General features: G+C 43.3%; 1 protein-coding gene across 1 annotated transcript; it reads left to right on the forward strand.

Moving 5' to 3' along the window:
• The first annotated feature begins 3,924 nt into the window (after positions 1-3,924).
• Positions 3,925-14,999, forward strand: NUP35 (nucleoporin 35). Its single transcript, XM_075283827.1, has 9 exons — positions 3,925-4,025; positions 7,616-7,774; positions 8,075-8,202; positions 9,063-9,123; positions 10,780-10,921; positions 12,398-12,467; positions 12,549-12,677; positions 13,292-13,453; positions 14,572-14,999. Exons 1-9 carry the CDS (start codon positions 3,998-4,000, stop codon positions 14,647-14,649), a joined length of 957 nt encoding a protein of 318 aa, XP_075139928.1. The 5' UTR covers positions 3,925-3,997; the 3' UTR covers positions 14,650-14,999.
• The last annotated feature ends 10,434 nt before the right edge of the window (positions 15,000-25,433 follow it).

Genomic DNA, 25,433 nt, shown 5'->3' on the forward strand with positions numbered 1-25,433 from the left:
TAACTTTATATTGTATTCTATAATGAATAGGCAGCCAATGTAACGACTGGCACAGACCCGAGGCATCGCTGTAGCGTCTAGCCTGATAGATGAGCCTGGTCGCTGCATTCAGAATAGATTGTAGAGGGGAGAGTTTAGTGAGGGGAAGACCGATTAGTAAGGAGTTACAGTAGTCAAGGCGAGAATGAATCAGAGAGACTATAAGTGTCTTTAATGTATCTCTGGTGAGGAAAGGGTGTATTCTGGAGATGTTTTTGAGGTGGAGGTGACATGAGCGTGCAAGTGATTCAATATGGAGAGTGAAGGAAAGGTCTGCGTCAAACATGACCCCGAGGCAGCAGGCATACTGCCTAGGAGTTATAGTAAGGCCTGAGACTGCAATGGATATATCAGGAACAGATCTATTAGATGGTGGAAACAGTAGTAGTTCAGTCTTAGAGAGATTTAGTTTCAGATAGAGCGAGGACATGATATTAGAGACAGCAGAAAGACAGTCACTGGTGTTCTGTATGAGTGCAGGGGTGATGTCACAGGAAGATGTGTATAATTGGGTGTCATCAGCATAAAGATGGTACTGGAAGCCAAATCTGGTGATGGTTTGTCCAGTGGGGGCTGTGTAGAGAGAGAAGAGCAGGGGACCTAGGACCGAGCCATGAGGAACCCCAACAGCAAGGGAAAGAGGGAAAGAAATAGATGAAAGCGACAAAAATTATTTTATGTTTGGCATCACATCAGTACATTACACAGAACCAGGCCTGGGCTAGGACAAATGTTACAGCCATAGTACTATACACAAATTGTTCCAACCCACACACGTCTATAGGGGGCTCCAACTCTTTCACATCTGCGTTCGGCGATTTAGCTTGGGGAACCCCTGAACGGAAACCTATCTACATAAAAAAGTGGTTACCTAAGGAAACTCGCAGATCCCATAGACTATAATGTTGTGGTTTCAGCTCGGTTTTTGCCCGAAAAATGCGGAGAGAGAAGTGCTGCTTATAAGACTTTTCTCTCCACATATTTCATACGGATAGGGGAACGGAATGGCCCGAACACAGATGTGAACTGGGCCTTACTCCTCTGGTGACCTGAACATTTCCTAGATCATAATGGCCCAAATGTGGCATCTCTCCAAATCTTGGCCCCAGCATGGCACCTCTTTAAATCCTGGCCCCGACATGGCATTCCTCTCACTCATAGTTTCCCCCTCTCATTTTTGTCCTACCCCATGTATATACTTTAAATGATAGGTCACACTTATTAGGATAGGTCATCAATTAAAGGGGTATTCCGATCTTAGGTTAACTATCTATACTGCTACTGTAAATTCAAGACATTTCCTAAATACATTGCTGCTTTGTTTGCCTGCTATTTGAAACGATTCCTCCGATTGTTTCCATGGAGCACAGCCTGTATCTGATAACACATGACAAATGACGTCAGTCACTGCTCTCTGGGGTGGAAGGGGGCTGAGTTCTCACTGTTATCTATAATTTTGTGGTCAAAACAATAATAAGCTGATAGTTTTTTGGTCAGTGTCCATACCTCCCAACCGTCCCGATTTCCGCGGGACATTCACGATTTGGGTGACATGTCCCGCGGTCCCGGTTGGAGGGAGGTATGTCCCGATTTCAACTCAGATCTGCGTCCAGAGGATGCAGATCTGAGTTGGACACATATGCGGCTGAAGCAAGGAGCTGACACAGGTCAGCTCCTCGCTTCGCCGCAGCGCGCCTCTCTCCCTGACACATATGCGGCTGTAGTGAGGAGCTGACCTGTGTCAGCTCCTCGCTTCGCCGCTGCCGCCGGTCTCGCTGACACATATGCGGCTGAAGCGAGGAGCTGACCTGTGTCAGCTCCTGGCTTGTACATCGCGTCTACAAGCCAGTAGCCGGCGGCAGCGAGGAGCTGACACAGGTCAGCTCCTTCCTTCAGCCGCATGTGTCAGCGAGAGACACGCAGCGGCGAAGCGAGGAGCTGACCTGTGTCAGCTCCTTGCTTCAGCCGCATATGTGTCAGTGAGAGAGGCGCGCAGAGAGCGGCGAGGGAGCGGAGTAGAAGGTAAGTTTAATGTGGAGGTGGAACGTGAATCTGGGGGCAGATGAAGGAGAGGACGGCATGACACTGGGGGCAGAGATGGAGAGGACGGCATGACACTGGGGGCAGAGATGGGGGAACATGAATCTGGGGGCAGAGATGGGGGGACATGAATCTGGGGGCAGAGATGGAGGGGACATGAATCTGGGGGCAGAGATGGGGGACATGAATCTGGGGGCAGAGATGGAGGGACATGAATCTGGGGGCAAAGATGGAGGGGACATGAATCTGGGGGAAGAGATGGGGGGACATGAATCTGAGGGCAGAGATGGGGGGACATGAATCTGGGGGCAGAGATGGGGGGACATGAAACTGGGGGCAGAGATGGGGGGACATGAAACTGTGGTAAGGGATGGGGGGACATAAAACGGGGCAGCGATGGGGGGGACATGAAACTGGTCAGAGGGCAGATGAAGGGGGTATATGAAACTGGGGGAGAGATGGAGGGGGGATATAATTTACAGGTGACTATAGGATGATTATACTGTGTGGGGAGCACATGAAAAATAAATGATAAAGTGGGAAGAGTCAACATAAAAGTGGGCGGAGCTAAGTTTGTTGCGGCGTGTGCCGCATATTTTGTCCCTCTTACGGCTCTTCGAAAGTTGGAAGGTATGCGCTGAGCTGTAAGGCCCATCCTTCTGACAATGCAGGGATATCAGTGCCGAAACTAATGGCACCAATATTTCTGACATAGTAGCTAAGGGTGCATCTGCCGTGAGGCACCTCCTGGTATATATAGTGGTTTTAATCAGCTTCTATCTGTTGGATTATTCTAATACATTAGCAGCTGATAATTTAATCACCTCCCCACACTGTTGTCCAGGCTGGCCTCTGCTGCTACCTCTACTGCATGTTACGTCACAATGCTGAAGAACGCCAGGATGTACCGTATAGCGTGCCCTGGAGGCAGCCTGGACAGGAGTATTGAATTATCGGCCGCTACCTATTGGTACCGGCACTGATAGCTCTTCATCAGGGGCACAGAAAGGGAAAGCCAATAGTACGCTGAATTCAGCGCACTGTTGGCTTTCTAGCGGTGTATTACACTGCATGTGCTCGAGGAGGTGAAAGGTCCTCTTTAAGCTTTGTCCACTTGTCTGCTGAATAAAGGAGACAATGAAGTGCCTGATCTGTCACCTGGGCCATCGCAGAAGTGACTGATGGACCCCATTGACTTATGATGGAATCGATTAGGGTACGTTGACAGGAGGATTAATGATTAGAGATGAGCGAACACTGTTCTGAACAGCCATTCCGAACAGCACGCTCCCATAGAAATTAATGGACGTAGCCGGCATGTGGGGGGTTAAGCGACCGGCCACCAGCAAAGTGTACGTGCCAGCTGCTTCCATTCATTTCTATGGGAGCGTGCTGTTCAGAATGGCTGATCCGAACAGTGTTCGCTCATCTCTATTAATGATATATGCTTCACATCAAACATGAGAGAACCTCCTAATGGAAAACAACAACTAGACATTTTCCTGAGATTGTGGTTTATGTGACATTTGGTTTCTCTGCATCCAGTCCACCACAAAATGGCTCCCAAGAACACATAATGCAGACACTTCTGCTATACAATTGTGTACTGCTGTCACCTCCTCATGTCTCCATGGTAACAAGTTGCAGGGTGAGGGCTTGTGCTGTGTATTAGGGTGTCACGACCTTGTTATGTCACCTCAGCACTTTCCTATTATGTAAATGTGACGACTGCTGAGTCCGCCACCCAAATGTCAGCCCTTTACTGCGCGGCTCGTGCTACGCCACCGGTCACCGCTAGGTGGGGCTACTTTCCAAAAAAAAAAAGTGCCGGTCGGCGGAAGTGACGCAGCGTCAGGACTTCCCGGCGCTCAGCAGTTGTATTATTTGAAACACGCTTTGGGTGGCAGCTCCTATCCTCATGTCTGCATTCTCACTAGAGACTCTGGGTGAGTACGGCCTCCTGCACCATAGCTTTACAACGTGACAAGCCAACGGAAGCTGGAGAGGAACACACTTCATAGAATGTCGGTGCTGCTGACTGTGTGTTACACATGCTATAGTGTGCTGTACTGTCTTACAGGGGGTACCACACCTCTACACAGTGCAGAGGCCCCACCAGTCATGTGTTGTGGGGCCCCCTTTCTGAATGGAGGGGTAGTGAGCATGCTGTCCTCTCCCCCATTCATGTCCATAGGACAGTACAGCACTTTGGGACCCTTCTTTGGGCCTCTATGAGACACACATATGGTCCCCTGTGCCATGATATGAGTCCTCATCATGACATTGGGCAAAATTTACCAACAAATTTTCTGGTGTAAATGTGATGCGTCTTGCCCTTTCTTGCACCAAATATACCCAGATTGCCCCCCTTTTTTTTAAAGTGGGTGCAACAGGGTAACCAATAAATTAGTTGGCACCAGGCATGTCCTCCCCAACCCCTGGGCCCAACAAATGTATTATATCTCACATGTGTTATACTTGAAATCTAGGCCGGGCTCTGATTGCTATATATGGGGCACATGTGGTTTTATATACTGCTGAATTCAGTGCACTGTCGGCTTTCCCATTATGTGCCCCCGGGCTGCAGATATCGGCGCCGTTACCGATCTCTGCCCACTGTCAGAAGGGCGTCCCTGGCAGTCTCTGGGCTGTGAAGAACGCCCTCCCTGACAGTATTTATCCATAACCCTGTACTGTCAGAGGTTGTGTTCCTTACCACCCAGTGATGACGCTAAGTGGTGAGGAACACTGAATTCAGCGCACTGTCCGCTTTCTAGCAGTATATAAAGCTACATGTTCCTGAGGACAAGAGAGGTCCTCTTTAAGGAGTGCACCTGAATTATCAAAGGAGTTGTCCATGAATTTCAGGACTCAGAAAGAAGCCCTGGGAAGGTTAAAGAAAAATAAACTACAAATATCATACCGATCTGGTCCAGCGTGAGCCTTTCCTTTGCCAGCAGAAGTCCTATGTGCCACGTGACTGCAGAGGATACTAATCCAGCCACAGGAAGGGAACGGTGATGTCACTCTCCCATGTTTCCAGTCATGGGTGGTGCAGGACTTTCAATTAGCAAAAGTTTGGACCAGACAGTGGCGGCAGGGACAGGTGAGAATGTGTTTTTTGTTTTTTTTACCTTCCCCAGCCTCTTTCCTGAGTCCTGAAATTTGTTTGCAACCCCATTAATAGTTTGGAGCCTCTTAAAGAGAAGCTTTTATGTTCTCATCAATATGTGGTAGTACACACTGATAAAAAGCTAAGATATTGCATTGAATGCAGCACAATCAGCTTTCCCGGTATGTGCCCTAGTGCTGGACATATGAGTGCTATTAATTTCAGCACTGATATTTCCCCACTGTCATAAGTGGCGGTCCTTACATCCTAGCATCATTGCTGAATTCATCACACTGACTCTCTAGCAGTCTATAATACCACACATCAGTGAGAACGTGAAAGGTCCTCTTTAATCATTGAGATATAGGTTTCAGGTGGGAATACCCCTCTAAATGCTACTGAAATTAGCCTAAATCAATTAGATTGGCCTACCTCCATTATATTGTGAAGGTAGGGCAATTTCAGAAGCCTTCAAATGTTCACTAACTTTTCACACAACGTATGCGGCTCAATTCGTAATTACCCCAACCTACACGCAATTGCAAATCACTTTCATAAACCAAAAAAATTACATTTTCTACCCTAAAAACTATTTTATAAGTCCTGCCACCACAGGGCTCCTATCTTTTAAATCTACTATCCACTGCCTGTTACTAAGTAAAATCTGCCCTTAGTAGCAGAGGAATGCAGGAAGTAGGTGGGCAGGGCCAGCAGCTCCTTCACAAGTATAATCTCTGCACAGGCACTTCTCTCCTCCTCTCTGCTCTGTGCTCACCTCTCTGTATCTGCTCACAAGCATAGCGTCTCTTCTTTGGACAGAGTGAGGTATGTTTATTGGTGCTGAATTCTGTTCCTGTGATAACGGATGGATTGGGGGCAAAGACGTGCAAATTACTTTGGTCTTCTGCCTCAGCATGAGAATCAGAGGAGATAGGCGCTTGTGAAAAGATTTTGCTAATGTTTGACCACAGACATTTAGTATATACACTACAGTGCATATATAAGACCCGTCCAGGTAGTGCCATCAATTGGATGAGGCTTTGTGCACACTCCTGAGCCTCGTGGCAAGTGTTGCTTGGTAGACTCCTGCCAGGGATCCACAATATGGCCCCTTGCTCTGAGTTAAATGCAGGTCAAGGTGAAAGTAAAAAGGGTCAATTATCCCCAGACACTTGTGTGGTATATACACAGGAGTTCCCTGAATGGTATCAAGAACAGGGGTTACCTGACCCCAGTTTTCAGGTGCTAATATTGGAGTGTATGTTGTGCATGCGCAGCACTCTACATTCATGCCTATAGGAGCTCAGAAATGTAGTACTCAAATGACACAAATGTGAATCAGGAGTTTGTTTCCTAGATGGGTGTGGGTCCCAAAGGAGCATCTATTGCCTATAATGTGTCTGGCTAGTCTAGCCCTTTTAAAAGGCAGCACTTGTCATCTGTATTATGGCCAGAACACCTGAGCCTCCAGCATTCTCTTGTAATCTAACCTAGTATAGGTATAGTGAGAGGTTTGGCTATTACACTCACAATGTGGACATGTTGTGGACTTCTGAAAATGTCAATGCAAGGTATGTGATTTATTAAAGGGGTCAGTTATAGCACGTTACCCCCATTCCAAAGGATAGAGAGTAACCTGCGTCCCATAGGCCACGATTGAACACTAGAGATAGCCAAATGGTGTGTTTCGGTTATCTACAGCAGTTCTATTGACAGTCCCGCTGCTTTGTTCAAAATTGAGGTTTCCTCCTCTCTATTTTGGGTGATGGTTTTGTTTTTCCTCCCTGCAAGAAGGTGTCTCCATTTGTTTTTGCATGTTTTGGATCACTATATTAGTGATATTGAAAGTGTGGGTTAAAGGGTTACAGCAATGGGTTAATGGTCCGGTCCAACTAATTTCAAGTGGATTGGACGAGACTTAAATGAAAGAGGAAAATAAAAAAAACAAAACGAATGACACCTGTTTCAATGTTGCCGCCTGAACTTTGCAGGACTGGAAGTGATAACATCCCACTGTAGGATAAATGGTTGCTGCAGCCCATCACTGTCCTCCGCGGTGGCATGTAACTGCTGAGACCAATGACCGGTTACAGCGATCGCTTGACTGTGTTAGCATAGAATAAATGGGACGGCCATGTTGATTCAGTAGTTTGGTCAGATCCTACGGTGACTGTGCACCCATTGAAGTGTCAGCTGAGTGTCACCCTTGATTTTGTGATAGTGAAAGGGTGTCATATAAAGATTGTATTATGATAATCCAGTACCTGAGACCGCAATGATGCACCAACAGAATATCTCAAGGGAAACCAAATGGACATAACGTTCTGAAGAGTTTGCTGACTACTTTGTTCTAGTAGTGGTTATTGAGACCAGACAGAAGCTGCAGTTCATTAACTATAGGTTTATGTTCTAACTTTTCCACAGGTGGCGAACCGATGGCACTGGGTTCACCAACATCTCCGAAGCCTGGTGGCGGTGCCCAGTTCCTACCTGGTTTCCTCATGGGGGATATACCGACACCTGTAACTCCACAGCCTCGACCATCACTGGGAGTTATGGAGCTGCGTTCGCCGATGATAGGAGGTATTATATGGATGTAGGAAACTGTAAATTATTTTATAGCTTCTGTAGCTTGTGGCCAGATTATACTAATATGTACATATACACACGATGGCCGTCAAAAGGTTGGATGCAGAGTTTCATTACTTTTTTATTTCAGTACCTCTTAGCGGATTGAGAGAAATAGGGCTACTTTGAATCTAAAATATAAAATATTCTGGCTTCTTATTTTCAATATGAATATACAATGTAGAAAATGAACGAAAAGTTGTCACCACTTCTGACTGGTATTGTGTATAGATACATAGATTTTTTTGTTTTTAGGTAGTACTCCTCCTCAGCCTGTGGTTCCAGCTCATAAAGATAAGAGTGGCGCACCGCCTGTTGCCAGTATATACGATGACCTTCTAAGTCCGAGTCTTGGCTCTACACCTTTAGGTCCCAGAAAGCTGGTAAAGTATATTTTCTTTCTCACTTCTATGGAATTTATGGAAACCTAGCAGCACAGAGAGCTCTGCTGTTTTCATAAGCCAAACCTGTGGATACGCCATAAATGTGACGTAGAAGTACTGATGGCATTAAAGTACTTTGGATGTTATAGACAGCTGCAATATAGTACCAGCACAGCAATAAACCTGTGTTTCTGCTGTGATCTCTCTGCTCACTCTCCCTCCATAGGGCGGGTTCACACCTGCACCCGGTCTTGGACATGCAGAACTTTGTGCCCGGTAAAAAAAAAAAAAAAAAAACCAAAACAACGGTCTCGCCTTGGAGAGACACAAGACGCTCATGGGCAGACACTTTGCAAACCTATTCAAGTGAACAGGTTTGAAAATTGACTGCCGGCTTTCCGTCTCGTGTCCAGTTTCTCGGGCAGAAGACAGAAATACGCAAAGTGGAGACCGAGCGCTGGTGTGAACCCGCCCATAGTCTTCTATAGTCATGAGTGTAACAGTCTCTAAATGGATGTAGCAAAGTGTGTCATAGTGACCTTATACAGTAAATAAGCGTTTTAGTGCCACTTGGTGCCTTTAAAAAAACATTTGCTTTTGTTTTACATATCTCTGAATTTACCTAAAATCCGATTATAAAGTGCCATAAGAATAAATCCCAATATATCACAAGAAAATTACACAGAATGTATTTGAATAACTGAGCAAGGAAACCCATTAGAGCTTTGAATGGGTTAAGTAAAATCCAGATGTATATTGTCTCTCAACCTTGAGGATATCCTATAATTATGACTAGTAGATTTCTGTATCTCTTATGTTGTGACCTTTTGATTTCATATTAGTTACTATTTCTTGTTTAGGCAAACTTCTCTACAATACACGCGTCTCATACAGGGGTAATGCCGTCCACTCCGAGTGCATGTAAGTCATACAAAGTTTAAGCCAATTCCACCAAAGTTTGAATATTTATGTTGCAATGGCTAAACTCAAAGTTCCTATACTTTGGAGTCGAAAAATGTGCTGAGTGCTGTTCACTTCTTATGTGCTGTCACTAGGTGTCCTCCTTGTAGTACAAGTGCATTTCTTATGTATAGGAAAATATTGCTTATCTGTGTAAACTTGGTTCAGACAGCCTAAAGATGCACCAGATTTATCAAGTGGCTTATGCCAAGCGAAACATTTAACTTCTCTTTAGACAATGTAGTCTAACTTTAGTCTCCCTTTGTGCCAAAACCTTAGCACAAATTTACACATCTTAGAAGACATGAACAGTCATTAGTTTCTGCGTTGATATCACTGCACTGTAGGAGGGGCTGACCATACAACAACAGCCCAGAGATGACCCTAAGGACGGCCCCTCTGACATTGCATTGATATTGGTACTGGAACTAATTGCACCAGTATCTCTGCAACCACAGGACATAACAGCAAAACTGGCAGTGCACTAAATTCAGCGCACCGTCAGCCTTCCAGCGATATGTAACACTACCTTTGTTAGGTCATGATGGGTTCTCTTTAACCCCTTCCCGACATCCACCGTACTAGTACGGTGGATGCCGGTTGTTTAACTATGGGTGTCTGCTGTATAGGTTTATACAGTAGACACTCAGCGCTACTACGTACAATCGATACCTGTACCAATCGCACGCATTAACCCTTCTGGTGCCTCGGTCAAAGCTGACTGAAGCGCCATCTTCCTTGTGATTGCTGGCACCCGGAGTAAGCTCTGGGGCTGGCGTTGCGTTTAGAGATGAGCGAACACTGTTTGGATCAGCCGATCCGAACAGCACGCTGACTTTGCCGGCGGCCGGCCAGCGTCACAGGTGCTTCCATTCATTTCTATGGGAGCGTGCTGTTCGGATCGGCTGTCCGAACAGTGTTCGCTCATCTCTAGTTGGGTTGCTATGACAGGCGGGAGTCTTGTGACGGCTCCCCGGTCTGTTATTCTATTTCTTCTATTACAGACTACGCTAGGTAGCCAGCAATAGAATAGCCGGTATTTTGCAATGCATTGTATTAGTGATCAGACCCCCTGGGGTTCATCACCCCTAAGGGGTCTAATAGATGCAAAAAAAAAAAAAAAAAATTAGAAAAACCCCCAAAAACTCATTATTGGAGTGTTTTGCCTCTAAATCATTGACATATACCTTGCAATGAATTAGGTTTGGCTCAGGCCTTCTGTGTACCAGAAAGTCCCCCTATTATTTTTTTCTCTAGCTATTTGGGACTGTACGACTATGCCACTTGCATGTAAACTAAGCGGAGAACATCTGTTGCGGATTCTCTCTGGAATTTGCATTGCAAAACATTAGATTTCTTAAAACTTTGTCCACTTTGCTTCTACTGTAATACCCTAAGGATTTGCCGCCCACAAATCTGGATGGAAAATGTGCAATGTGTAGACTGAGTGTCAATATACCAAAACATTTACAAGCATCCTGTTCAATAGCTTGTCAGTAAGGGGATGTGCAGGTAACATTCACATTACTAATGCATTATTACTAATATACAGTTTGCATGTATAATATTATAAATGTACAAAATTACTGTTTGAAAGTGTTTCCTTTCTCTTGTCAGCCGCCAATGTTTTTAGTCCAGCATCCATTGTGCAAACAAGGAAAGGAACGCTATCTCCTGCACAAATAGATCCGTTTTACACACAAGGCGATTCCTTGACGTCTGACGACCAGCTTGATGATACTTGGGTTACAGTTTTCGGGTAAACAACAGCAGCATAAGATGGCAACATGAAGCCCTAAGTTTGGACCTTTCTGACCGCTTACAATAGGACGTTCTTTCACAAATAGTTTTAATGTACAGTAGCTGTCTGATTTTGTGTATATTTTTATTAAATAGCTGAGCAACTATCTTATACTAGGGCAATGTTTATCAACCTTTTAGACCTGGGGTGCCAAATATTTTTTTTTTTTTTTTTTTGCTAAAAGGCAGTTTTGATGTGTTTTTTAGTTTCTGAATTTACAGCTGAAATATATAAAAATTAGAAAGCGTCACTGCATTTTTTTCGATGGTTTTAACGCTACCATCCCTGAATGCACCCATAAAGCTATACTATCCAGTGCATAGAAAAATTAATCATCTTTTCCATTGCCACGCTCCCTTACTCTCCTCCACATATAGTATCCCTCTCCTCATTGGCCCAACAGGCATGTGACAATGCTCTCCTTTGGCCAGTTGTGGCAAATGAATAAGAAACTAACACTTATCTATCCATGCATCCCTGGTGAGCTCTCCTGGTGTCTTCTCCAGCTAGAGCAGGAAGCTGAAAGGTTTCCTGCTCAACATTATATTTGACTTCCCTGTGTCCTAAGGACACAGATATAGTTGACTGGTGGGAATATGCCTGCAGGTTATCAGAGTGTTGTGGCACCCCGGTTGGGATTGGCTGCTGTAGCAAAATCAAGGATTTTCCTGCCTAAGGCCCAGGGCCCCATGGGACATAAACGCCACGATTTGCCCGCAGCGGAGATGCTGTGGGAAAAATCACGGCGTTTTACAGTGCAAGCAAAGGGGATGAGATTCATGCGAATCCCATGCCCACTTTGCGGAAGAAATCGCAGTGCGGACACGCTGCAATTTGCAAAGCCGTTGTGGCTTTGCAAATCGCAGCCTGTCAATTATATCTACGGAAACGCCGGCGGCGTTTAGATGTAGTATTTCCTTGAAAAAGCATTTTTTAAGAAATCTGAGACTCAAGTTCAGTAGGGCAGTACCAGAATCTCCTAGGGTTTGAAAACCTGAGGCCCCGAAATGCCAAATATGGCTGACGTGCTAATGGTGTTTCTGTAGAACTGTCTAAAGGCACATTAATGCTCAGCATAGTGTCTCCTACAACGCCCTGTGGGTGGTTTGATGTTTTTCTTGGAGACACTCTCTAAGGGTTTCATCTGTGCTCCTATTTCCCTGTTCCATCATTGGCACAGCATCAAAGCTGCTTTTTTTTTTCTTTTTTTTTTTTTTAATTAAAAAAAAAATAATCTGTCCCTATGCTTATTAAACACCAATTGTACCCAGTTGACCCCATTGTGTACAATAGATTGATGACCATAGAGTTTCCATCTGTGTCTTGGCTTTTTGTCTGCTAGAGCTTTCAGCATAGATATGAGCCCATCCATATATATTTATATGTTGGTCTTATTTCAGTATTGGAACTAATGCATGTAACATTTGTGTTTAGATTCCCTCAAGCCTCCGCCTCTTACATTTTACTGCAGTTTGCTCAGTATGGGAATATAGTAAAACACTTGGTAAGGAACGTTTTCAATGGTATTCTAGTGACTTAGTAAGTTTAACAAATTCTGATGCTCCTCTCTTTATTTCATTTGCAGATGTCTAATGCAGGGAATTGGATGCACATACAGTACCAGTCCAAGCTACAGGCAAGGAAAGCGTTAAGTAAAGATGGCAAGATATTTGGCGACTGCATTATGATTGGTGTGAAACCTTGCATTGATAAGGTAAAAGCAATGTAATAGAACTTGTACTGACCTTGTACAGGTTTACACAAGCGAATATCGTGAGGTTGTCACATTGTGACCGCTGATTTTGGAAGTAATGGTTTGTGCTCCTAAATTCTGTTCTACTCCCCTCCCACCACAGTGGTCTTTGTATAGGTCACATAGCATGATAAGAAAGCACTTCCATAGTTGTCAGTGAATATCTATAGACTATTGTCTTTGGTCCATGTGGCTGCTGTAAAAGGTATCACTAAATGCTGTTAGCAGCTCAGGCAAGATGGCCACACTCATAAACTTAATACTTTTCACTTCTCCACGAGATGAATCTTACTGTTGGACGCGTCATTGCTTTGCCTCTGATCACTAAAAGGTGGTAGCTGCTGTTTGCTCATTGGCCATCCATGGAGTAATTGTATAGTTAAGTTGTGACGCAAGCGTACTGGCGCTCCTGTAACCCTTTGGGCAAAGTGCTCCTGTTTCCCATACATCTCATAGAGTATTTATGGCACATTGCACAAAGATATTGAAGGGTGTAATGGGCTGTCCTTTGCTATTTGTCAATAAAACTAGTACAGTAGCCATTTTATTGATGTAACATTAATGTCTGTTTCTAGAGTGTAATGGACAGTAATGAGAAGACGTCGGTGTCATCGGTCACTTCAGTCTTCACACCACCAGTTAAAGCTTTCGGTACCCCTACACAACAAATTGGTACTCCAAGATCAGGAATGAGACCGCTTGCTGCAGCATACAGAGCGTCAACTAGTGACTACCAGGTATTTAACGTTTTCGGTGAAATAAGGAGTCTGTCACATGGTGGAAAGTGAAGAAAAATGAGGTGTATTTCTGCTTCAAATTCCTCTTCACTTTCGGACCCTCTGGCTTTTCACTGTGGCTTTCAGTTGCTAATTAAGCTGAAGTCAATGGCGTTAGTCAGCAGAGTGTCTCGGGTTCTCCAACTGAGTCAGGATCAAGCAGAGCACACACCTGACAATTCTGAAGCATCTTTTCTTTGAGCTCTGTGTTCTCTTTCCTGTTTTATTCCTCTTAGATTTACTGTATATGAGTGAAAGGGTGGGGATAAATACTCCCAGCTGTCAATTCATTTGGGGTGTGTATCCCTACAGTTTGACACTGTCCAATCAGTGCTGCTGTTGTTGGACTTTGTTGGGGAAAAGAAGGGTGAGGGTGAGTTCACACTAGCGCCCGATCTCCGCTTTGCAGGTTTCCGTCTTCTGCTCGAGAAAATGGACAGGAGTTGGAAACCGGCAGTCAGTTTTCAAACCCATTCATTTGAATGGATTTGCAAAGTGACCACCCGTGAGAGTCTTCTGCCTCTACGGGGGCAAAACCGTTTTTTTTTTTGTTTTTTTTTAACCTGGCACAAAGTCTGTACATGCAGGACTTTGCGTCCGGTTTAAAAACAAAACACACATACGGTTTTGCCCCAGAGACCAGAAGACTCTCACGAGCGGACACTGACTGCTGGGTTTCCGTGTCCTGTTCAGTTTCTCGGGCTGAAGACAGAAACCCACAAAGTGGAGACCGGGTGCTGGTGTGAACCCGCCCTAACTCCTACCTGTCAGTTTGATACATTTCCAAGAGTTATAAAAAGAAAAAAAAAAAAACCCACTGCTCCAGAATTTAGATTTTCCTAGTGAATATACATTTATTAAAACTGATTATCTATTCGCTCAATAAACAAATGCATGAGGAGTCCATGAAAACTGGCACCACTCGGGTGCAAAATAACCATGAAAAATAACAGTAATCCCTGTCGAGGCATGACTCCTTACCTGGCAAAATCAGTTCTTTGCTATGGATACTTGGGATAAGTTGAAGGCTACAGTATACAGATTTATAATATAATTATAATTTATTTTTTTTCTTCAAGGTTTTGTCAGACAAACAAACCCCTAAAAAGGATGAGAGCCTCGTATCTAAAGCCATGGAATTTGTGTTTGGATGGTAGTTGTAAATCTGTGAGACTTCTCATACTCACTGCCACATTTCTGGGTTAGTTCTATAACCGCTCCTGGCAGTTCAGTGCTGACTAGAATACACCAGCCTTGCCTTTTGTTATTTGTACAGATGGGCAGAGATTTCTCCCACTGAGTACCAGGCTTGGTTTTCTTATCTCCTGTGTATGACTGTATTAGTGTGTTGCTGCTTGGACTCTGACTAGTCAATGAATGTAATATTTCATCCGAACACAGAAAAGATTACAAGACCAAAGGAAACCTCAACTCCTGCCGTTTAACTCCTTCTGTTCTCTCTCAGTAATGCACTACTTACTTTCCTGGATGCAACTTTTGGAATCTTTGTGCGTCATTGTTTTATGTCCTAATTGTTTGTAAACTTTCCTGATATTTTGTAAAAATGTGGAGGTCTGTCGCTTGAACACATTTTACCGTTTTATTCTTTTCTAATAAATATTCAAAATGTTTTTGTCACGCAATCCAGTCTGAGAAGGCATCGAATGTAGATAAGTGTTTTTTGTTTTGCCCAGACTTTATATGGCCACACAAAAGATGGGGTATCCATTTTTGTGTCTCAGTTTTAATCTTTGCTTTTAATTAACCAAAACTAATATCATCCTAGCACTTTATTCAGTAGATTAGATTCCTTTGCACAGTGGAGCTTAATAAGAATCCACACACCTAATTGGTGGTCTCTCCCTATGGAGTGACGATATCCCCCCAACCCTGTCTAAGTCTCTCACCTCTGCCAGATCAGTCCTCTCTGCACCAAGCTGATGAGATGCAAGAACATCGAAACAGCTGTCCTTGGCTGGGGGACTGTACCTGGTAAAATCCCAACATCATTGCAAACAAAGGCCTCTGAGAAGGTCGGCATGATGTTAAAGGGAGCGCCCTCTATTGGTTTGCTTGACTGAGACTCTGTCTTCCTAATTACATCATGGAAGACAGAATTGCACATTCTCAGTGAGCGCCCTCTAATGGTGTGCATGCCTGAGGCACTGGCATCCTAATTACATCATGGAAGTCAGATTTGCATATTCTTCCCATGTAGATTAGATTAGTCAGGTACACTTGTTAATTCCAGATCACATGGTGTGAAACTGTTCTTGAGATTTATTCACACAGTCCAAATGTTTCAGTTTTTTTTTCCCTTCTTTGCATGCACATTACATTTAGCACTGATGAATATAAGAAATGTATAATTTATATATTTAATATACAGTACAGGCCAAAAGTTTGGACGCACCTTCTCATGCAAAGGGTTTTCTGTATTTTCATGACTATGAAAATTTAAGATTCACACTGAAGGCATCAAAACTATGAATTAACACATGTGGAATTATATACTTAAAGGGATCCTATCACTCATACACAATTTTTTTTCTAGGTACCATGTCAGAATAGCCTTAAGAAAGGCTATTCTTCTCCTACCTTTTGTCATCTTCTCCGTGCCACCGTTCCCCCTACAATCACGGTTTTTCTCAGTATGCAAATTAGCACAAAGACATATAGCGCCTTACCTCTATAGATCACATCGTATATCCAGAATGGAAATCAATATTTGTAACATCAGCAGCGGTCGCATAAATACACGGCTGCTATCCTATACTATTCTGTCGTAGTCTTAAAGGGACACACACTTAATTTATCAAGACTCCTAAGGATATCCGCAACAACTGGTATAATACCAAGAGTAGATAACCTTCCATTCCTCAGGTATATTTACATGGGAGAGAGTAGAGGTGTATGAAGAGGAAGGAACAGACACATGTATGTATAGAATACGGGAAGGGAGAGGAAAGGTGAGGACAAAATATATTTTATTACCCTAGAAAAAAAAAAAAGGGCAAAAGCTAACTGTTCAGTAATCCCTCCTGGGGATACTGACTCAAACCTATGTATCCATCTGCACTCATTTTGAAGTAATAACCTATCCTTACAATCGGCGTATCACATACATTGACAATATCGTTGTAGTTCTCATTTAGTTTTTCCTATATTCCTGATATTCTCACCAGTTTTTAAACTCATGACTTTAGTCTTTGGGCTAGTTCACACGTGGGCAAAGGGGAGTTTTTTGACAGCGGATTTCGCTTCAAAAACCGCCCCTTTAACATGGTGGTCTATGTAGACTGCTAGCTTTTTTTTTCCTCCTAGCGGTTTATCACCGCTAGTGGAAAAAAGAAGCGACATGACCTTTCTTCAGGCGGAAAACGCCTGAAGAAATGCATAGAAGTGAATGGGAGGCGAAAACCGCGCGGTTTTTTGCACACAAAACTGCGCGTTTCTTTGCAAAAAACCGCACGGTTTTCGCCTGCAGTTTCTATAGCACATATAGGAAAAAAAAAACTAGCGAAAACAGCGTCAAAAACCGCGTGGAATGCAAAAAACAGCGTAAAAAAAACTCCCCGAGGTTTTTTACCTCGCACAAATAAGCTAGGCGGTTTTCACGTGTGAACTGACCCTTCAGCATCTGTTCTCATGCAACACAACTTCCACATGAAAAGTTGCCCTTTGGTTGGCGGTCCAGCCATGTTCCAGGATGCTTAGGTCCCTCAAGCTGGCTTCAAACGAGCCTATCTTTTAAACTCCTACCCCGTCTATATGTAATTTGGAGTTTCTTGCCCTAATACCTTTCGTAGGTAAAATACCCCAGTATTTTTCAATAATAATTTGTCTCACCTCCCTACGTGCATTCTCAAAAGTCCCTATAATCCTAATCTTAGTAGCATGATTAGTAGTACCCTCTCTCTTCTTAGGGATCAATAGTTCCCTCTGCTCTCTCATAATAACATTCTGAAATATCTGGACTGCAGCCTTCCCTTGTCATTGTAAAATATCTATTGGTTAGTCATTTAAGACTTGCAGAAACATGGAGGTGGTGGATGTTGGCATGGACTCGAGCTAAACTTTTGGACTTGGGTTCAAAATCCTTTCTCTACACCTCTGTAGAGTAAGCAGGTCTGTATAGCAGTGGATGGGGATGTGATTTGTATGCAGTAGAGAGGTGTGTAGGATGAGTGTGCAACCCTGGCATTGTGACTGGTATCAGTAAGCCATGGGCATCCATGATCATTTCTCTGGCTTACTGATTGTTCTTCCTTGGACCTCATTTGTATACCTTAAAGGGGTTGTCCCATCACAAGGATCCTATCTATACTGCTTGTTAATGTGAATGTAAGACTTTTCCTAAATACACTGCTTCAGCAAAACTGCTTTGTTTGTCCACTATCTTACTTTATTCATTTCTTTGTTGACACATCCTTTGACTTATCCGGTCATAAGTCAAGTGATGTATCTGCTGCTGCCAGAGGGGAGGGAGGAGGGTCTAAGTGCATGGGAGCGAGCCTGGAAGGGGGGGGGGGTAGTCTACACTTTTGGGGAAGGGATCGCCGATACAGTCCTGGCATCCGCTGTAATAGGCGGATGTCGGGGAGGGTTAGACGCAGGCCCAGGTGCCTGCAACATTGCTACGCTCCCGCCCTGCATGAAGCCAGCAGGAGCGATGCTGCTATTCCGCTCCGCCGCCTCTCTATTACAGCGGATGCCGAGTCTGTATTCGCATTGTGAAGGCTGGAGAACTGACTGGTCTCACCATCTATGAGCGCGCATGCAGGGCCAGCGGCACAGAAGCAACGTCATCTCGCCTCTGGCTTTGCATATGTAACCCCGCCCACCAATGACGCAACAAAGCAGGAAGAAAGAAGATTTTATAGCAGCGAAGACTGGTGAGTATGCGATGTGGGAATACCCCTTTAACCATTACATACCAGGAACACAGAAGTATCACTATATTGGAGATTTTCTAACCCACTAGACACTGGGTCTTGCCATGAGAGGGCATAAAAATGTTTTTCCTGCTGTCCTGTAGGAAGTATCTGAGAAGCTACTCTTGGGTAGTGTACCTCTAGGTGAGAGATTGTTGGCTGAACAAAGCCTGATCAGTAGAGAATAAATCACTTTTTGCCCTGATACATTATATTATAAAGATTCTTATATTTGTTTGCACTATTCATTAAAAAAAAAAAAAAAAAAATCATATATAAGACACAATCCTAGATAGAAACTGGAAGAACTAGAACTATTACTATTTTTCAGGCTGTAGCAGTGATGGCCTATCCCTAGTGTTACAGAATAAACTCTTATAGGTGTAGAATAAGTGTCTTTTAAATTCAAGCTACACAAGTGATCACATACAGCTCAGACACAAAAATTACAGTTTAAACAGTTTTATTTGCGAATGTATCAACTTCTGCAACAATTACATTGTAAGTTAATCACAATCCAGGTCCAACCCTTGTTGACTCACATACAGACTAACCATTATTTATTTCAGCAAAATATTTAGCAATACTGTACAGATTATCATCAATCACATTACTCCTTGTCCCCATTAGGGCTCACAATCTAAACTTATAAATACAGTTCGCCATGTGGTGCTAGTGCACAGAGTCCTCACCCGGTCTAGGGTCAGGGAAATCGCCATTCCTCTAGGCTGGAAGAGTCCAAACTGCATAACAAGCACCTCATGGAGCCCATTCTAATGAAGACAATGTCCTCCGCCCGATTCCAAAACATTGAAGGACCACTCAAAGAAAGGGGCAGTCGAGCCAAAGCCAACAGACGGTTGTCTTCATCCTGTATCTATATCTATTCACATTACAATTTATGTGAATTTGTTTAACCTGTAAGAAAAAAATACCTGACAGCACCTTTCTATTGTCACCTGTATTATACATTGTAAACCTCCACAAACCACCTATAAAGTGCTCTCTAATGGCTTCTTATTCATGTTATTGTCAAAACCAAGTGACAAAGGGCGAGAGATAAGTGACTATAGTTCTTGATCTGAATCTAATGTGCCCTGAAAAGCTTATAATGGTTATAAAGGTCTGTTCAGACCCCAAATTATATTAACCTGAGGGCATCAGTTCTGGGTCCCGCTATAGCAGTCACAGAATTATTTTTTTTTTATATACATTTTTATGTTCTGTATTTCCAGAAATTATAATTCAGGAAATTGTGATTGAAAATCAAAAAATAAGTCTTGAATATTTCCCATTGTTAGCCAGTAGAGGAAGCATCATGTGTGTACTATGTCAATGCACCAGACAGTACACAGATGATTTTTAATTGTGATATGACATTGATGGCAACAAGAATCCTTGTCTAGCAGACACAGCACAACTACATGTATATTTCACACACAGCTCAACTACATACAGTTCATCCAACACCTGGCTACACACGAACCTCAACTACATACATATCACACACGAACCTCAACTACATGCACAACACTCACACAGTTCAACTATATGTACATCACACACACACAGCTTAACTACATGTACATCTCACATACAGCTCAAGTACATGCAAATCATACACAACTAAATGCACATCACATACACAGCTCAACTGCATGCAAATCATACCGCCAACTACATGCATAACACATACAGAGCTCTCTCACCTAATGCACAAATGAGCATATAACTATGACACTGGCATACCTCTCAACTGTTCCAGATTCTGCGAGAGAGTCCCGGTTTCAGAATCGCTTCCCAGGGCCCCAGTCAGCAGGAGGTATTTGTCAGATTCAACTCCTCTGTGTCTGGAGAGGACGCAGAGGAGTTGAATACAGTGGTGAAGCAGGAGCGGACACAGCTCCTGCCTCACCACTGGTCCCCTATGTGCTCCTGCTCTGGGAGCCGTAGGCGCAATGTGATGATGTCATTCACATTGGTCCTTCAGCTCCATCAGCACTGCGGGACAGAGATAGAGACAGACACTGTGGGACTGAGACAGAGCAGCAGGGGAGCGAGGAGAGGTAAGTAATAGAGATGAGCGAACAGTGTTCTATCGAACTCATGTTCGATCGGATATTAGGCTGTTCGGCATGTTCGAATCGAATCGAACACCGCGTGGTAAAGTGCGCCATTACTCGATTCCCCTCCCACCTTCCCTGGCGCCTTTTTTGCTCCAATAACAGCGCAGGGTAGGTGGGACAGGAACTACGACACCGGTGACGTTGAAAAAAGTAGGCAAAACCCATTGGCTGCCGAAAACATGTGACCTCTAATTTAAAAGAACAGCGCCGCCCAGCTTCGCGTCATTCTGAGCTTGCAATTCACCGAGGACGGAGGTTTCCGTCCAGTTAGCTAGGGGTTAGATTCTGGGTAGGCAGGGACAGGCTAGGATAGGAAGGAGAAGACAACCAACAGCTCTTATAAGAGCTAAATTCCAGGGAGAAGCTTGTCAGTGTAACGTGGCACTGACGGGCTCAATCGCCGCAACCCAGCTTTCCCAGGATCCTGAATGGAATACACTGTCAGTGTATTCCCGTATACCCGATATATACCCCCGATACCCGTTCCAACGGTGTGCCCCCCCACCTTCACCCCAGAAATACCCTGCAAGTCCCCTAGCAATAGAATTGGGGCTATATACACCCACTATTTTTGCTACTGCCATATAGTGCCATTGTCTCACTGGGAATTCAAAGAATATATTGGGCTTACATATAACTTCAATTCCAGGGAGAAGCTTGTCAGTGTAACGTGGCACTGACGGGCTCAATCGCCGCAACCCAGCTTTCCCAGGATCCTGAATGGAACACACTGACAGTGTATTCCCGTATACCCCATATATACACCCCAAATCCCCGTTCCAACGGTGTGCCCCCCCACCTTCACCTCAGAAATACCCTGCAAGTCCCCTAGCAATAGAATTGGGGCTATATACACCCACAATTTTTGCTACTGGTATACAGTGCCATTGTCTCACTGGGAATTCAAAGAATATATGGGGGTTATGTGCACCCACAATTTTTAATACTGCTATACAGTGCCATTGTCTGACTGGGAATTCAAAGAATATATGGGGGTTATGTGCACCCACAATTTTTAATACTGGTATATAGTGCCATTGTCTGACTGGGAATTCAAAGAATATATGGGGGTTACGTGCACCCACAATTTTTAATACTGCTATACAGTGCCATTGTCTGACTGGGAATTCAAAGAATATATGGGGGTTATGTGCACCCACAATTTTTACTACTGGTATACAGTGCCATTGTCTGACTGGGAATTCAAAGAATATATTGGGGTGACGTGCACCCACAATTTTTGCTACTGCTATACAGTTCCATTGTCTCACTGGGAATTCAAAGAATATATGGGGGTTATGTGCACCCACAATTTTTAATACTGGTATACAGTGCCATTGTCTGACTGGGAATTCAAAGAATATATGGGGGTTATGTGCACCCACAATTTTTAATACTGGTATACAGTGCCATTGTCTGACTGGGAATTCAAAGAATATATGGGGGTTATGTGCACCCACAATTTTTAATACTGGTATACAGTGCCATTGTCTGACTGGGAATTCAAAGAATATATGGGGGTTACGTGCACCCACAATTTTTAATACTGCTATACAGTGCCATTGTCTGACTGGGAATTCAAAGAATATATGGGGGTTACGTGCACCCACAATTTTTAATACTGGTATACAGTGCCATTGTCTGACTGGGAATTCAAAGAATATATGGGGGTTATGTGCACCCACAATTTTTAATACTGGTATACAGTGCCATTGTCTGACTGGGAATTCAAAGAATATATGGGGGTTATGTGCACCCACAATTTTTAATACTGGTATACAGTGCCATTGTCTGACTGGGAATTCAAAGAATATATGGGGGTTATGTGCACCCACAATTTTTACTACTGGTATACAGTGCCATTGTCTAACTGGGAATTCAAAGAATATATTGGGGTGACGTGCACCCACAATTTTTGCTACTGCTATACAGTTCCATTGTCTCACTGGGAATTCAAAGAATATATGGGGGTTATGTGCACCCACAATTTTTAATACTGGTATACAGTGCCATTGTCTGACTGGGAATTCAAAGAATATATGGGGGTTATGTGCACCCACAATTTTTAATACTGGTATACAGTGCCATTGTCTGACTGGGAATTCAAAGAATATATGGGGGTTATGTGCACCCACAATTTTTACTACTGGTATACAGTGCCATTGTCTAACTGGGAATTCAAAGAATATATTGGGGTGACGTGCACCCACAATTTTTGCTACTGCTATACAGTTCCATTGTCTCACTGGGAATTCAAAGAATATATGGGGGTTATGTGCACCCACAATTTTTAATACTGGTATACAGTGCCATTGTCTGACTGGGAATTCAAAGAATATATGGGGGTTATGTGCACCCACAATTTTTACTACTGGTATACAGTGCCATTGTCTGACTGGGAATTCAAAGAATATATGGGGGTTATGTGCACCCACAATTTTTAATACTGGTATACAGTGCCATTGTCTGACTGGGAATTCAAAGAATATATGGGGGTTACGTGCACCCACAATTTTTAATACTGCTATACAGTGCCATTGTCTGACTGGGAATTCAAAGAATATATGGGGGTTACGTGCACCCACAATTTTTAATACTGGTATACAGTGCCATTGTCTGACTGGGAATTCAAAGAATATATGGGGGTTATGTGCACCCACAATTTTTAATACTGGTATACAGTGCCATTGTCTGACTGGGAATTCAAAGAATATATGGGGGTTATGTGCACCCACAATTTTTACTACTGGTATACAGTGCCATTGTCTAACTGGGAATTCAAAGAATATATTGGGGTGACGTGCACCCACAATTTTTGCTACTGCTATACAGTTCCATTGTCTGACTGGGAATTCAAAGAATATATGGGGGTTATGTGCACCCACAATTTTTACTACTGGTATACAGTGCCATTGTCTGACTGGGAATTCAAAGAATATATGGGGGTTATGTGCACCCACAATTTTTACTACTGGTATACAGTGCCATTGTCTAACTGGGAATTCAAAGAATATATTGGGGTGACGTGCACCCACAATTTTTGCTACTGCTATACAGTTCCATTGTCTGACTGGGAATTCAAAGAATATATGGGGGTTATGTGCACCCACAATTTTTACTACTGGTATACAGTGCCATTGTCTGACTGGGAATTCAAAGAATATATGGGGGTTACGTGCACCCACAATTTTTAATACTGGTATACAGTGCCATTGTCTGACTGGGAATTCAAAGAATATATGGGGGTTATGTGCACCCACAATTTTTAATACTGGTATACAGTGCCATTGTCTGACTGGGAATTCAAAGAATATATGGGGGTTACGTGCACCCACAATTTTTAATACTGCTATACAGTGCCATTGTCTGACTGGGAATTCAAAGAATATATGGGGGTTACGTGCACCCACAATTTTTAATACTGGTATACAGTGCCATTGTCTGACTGGGAATTCAAAGAATATATGGGGGTTATGTGCACCCACAATTTTTAATACTGGTATACAGTGCCATTGTCTGACTGGGAATTCAAAGAATATATGGGGGTTATGTGCACCCACAATTTTTAATACTGGTATACAGTGCCATTGTCTGACTGGGAATTCAAAGAATATATGGGGGTTACGTGCACCCACAATTTTTAATACTGGTATACAGTGCCATTGTCTGACTGGGAATTCAAAGAATATATGGGGGTTATGTGCACCCACAATTTTTAATACTGGTATACAGTGCCATTGTCTGACTGGGAATTCAAAGAATATATGGGGGTTACGTGCACCCACAATTTTTAATACTGCTATACAGTGCCATTGTCTGACTGGGAATTCAAAGAATATATGGGGGTTACGTGCACCCACAATTTTTAATACTGGTATACAGTGCCATTGTCTGACTGGGAATTCAAAGAATATATGGGGGTTATGTGCACCCACAATTTTTAATACTGGTATACAGTGCCATTGTCTGACTGGGAATTCAAAGAATATATGGGGGTTATGTGCACCCACAATTTTTAATACTGGTATACAGTGCCATTGTCTGACTGGGAATTCAAAGAATATATGGGGGTTATGTGCACCCACAATTTTTACTACTGGTATACAGTGCCATTGTCTAACTGGGAATTCAAAGAATATATGGGGGTTATGTGCACCCACAATTTTTAATACTGGTATATAGTGCCATTGTCTGACTGGGAATTCAAAGAATATATGGGGGTTATGTGCACCCACAATTTTTAATACTGGTATACAGTGCCATTGTCTCACTGGGAATTCCACAAATAATTTGGGGATTCATTCACCCTACATCTCAGGCTCTTGCCATATTCACCCAGGTTGTCAGTGCTGCACCAGCTCGTTCCCAGACAGCTCGGCCCGAAAAACGCGTTACCTATATAGAGGATTTGGACAATGAAGACAACATGTTCTAAATCTAATGTCTGCACCTTCTCCAGAATTAAAATAAAGGCAGCGTTTAACTTTCAAATAGCACTGCACAAAGGAAGAGCTTATCAGCTTGTCTCATGACATGCTACTGAAAAGTTTCATTTGTGTATCTTAATGTAAATATAGTTGTATAAGCTTTTTGGGTTTTAGGCACTGCCAAGTTATTTATTACCACCCACTCCCTTATAATGATGATGACGCCAAAGTCACTGTGGGTGTTCAGAGCTCACAGCTTTGGGTGACATTTGTCTTGCTCTCTGTCGGTACCAGCTGTCTTTTTGGATACCGTAAAGTTATGTTGACTTTATTAACAGCTATAGAAGCTTTAGCCAGGTTGTGACGGTGTGTAACCCTAACAACACTAAGTGGGATACACATTAATAGTCAGTCTATGTACGCTAAACGTATCACTGAAGTAATTTTTTTTCCC

Source organism: Leptodactylus fuscus, chromosome 8 (assembly GCF_031893055.1).
Source record: "Leptodactylus fuscus isolate aLepFus1 chromosome 8, aLepFus1.hap2, whole genome shotgun sequence".
Classification (NCBI taxonomy): domain Eukaryota; kingdom Metazoa; phylum Chordata; class Amphibia; order Anura; family Leptodactylidae; genus Leptodactylus; species Leptodactylus fuscus.

What these genes read in the sequence shown, in the direction of transcription:
- NUP35 (XM_075283827.1), top strand. Translation starts at nt 3,998, where the DNA reads ATGTCTGCATTCTCACTAGAGACTCTGG. An exon ending in CTTTAGGTCCCAGAAAGCTG is followed by an intron (nt 8,203 to 9,062) that starts GTAAAGTATATT and finishes TTTCTTGTTTAG; the next exon opens with GCAAACTTCTCTACAATACA. An exon ending in ACTTGGGTTACAGTTTTCGG is followed by an intron (nt 10,922 to 12,397) that starts GTAAACAACAGC and finishes ATTTGTGTTTAG; the next exon opens with ATTCCCTCAAGCCTCCGCCT.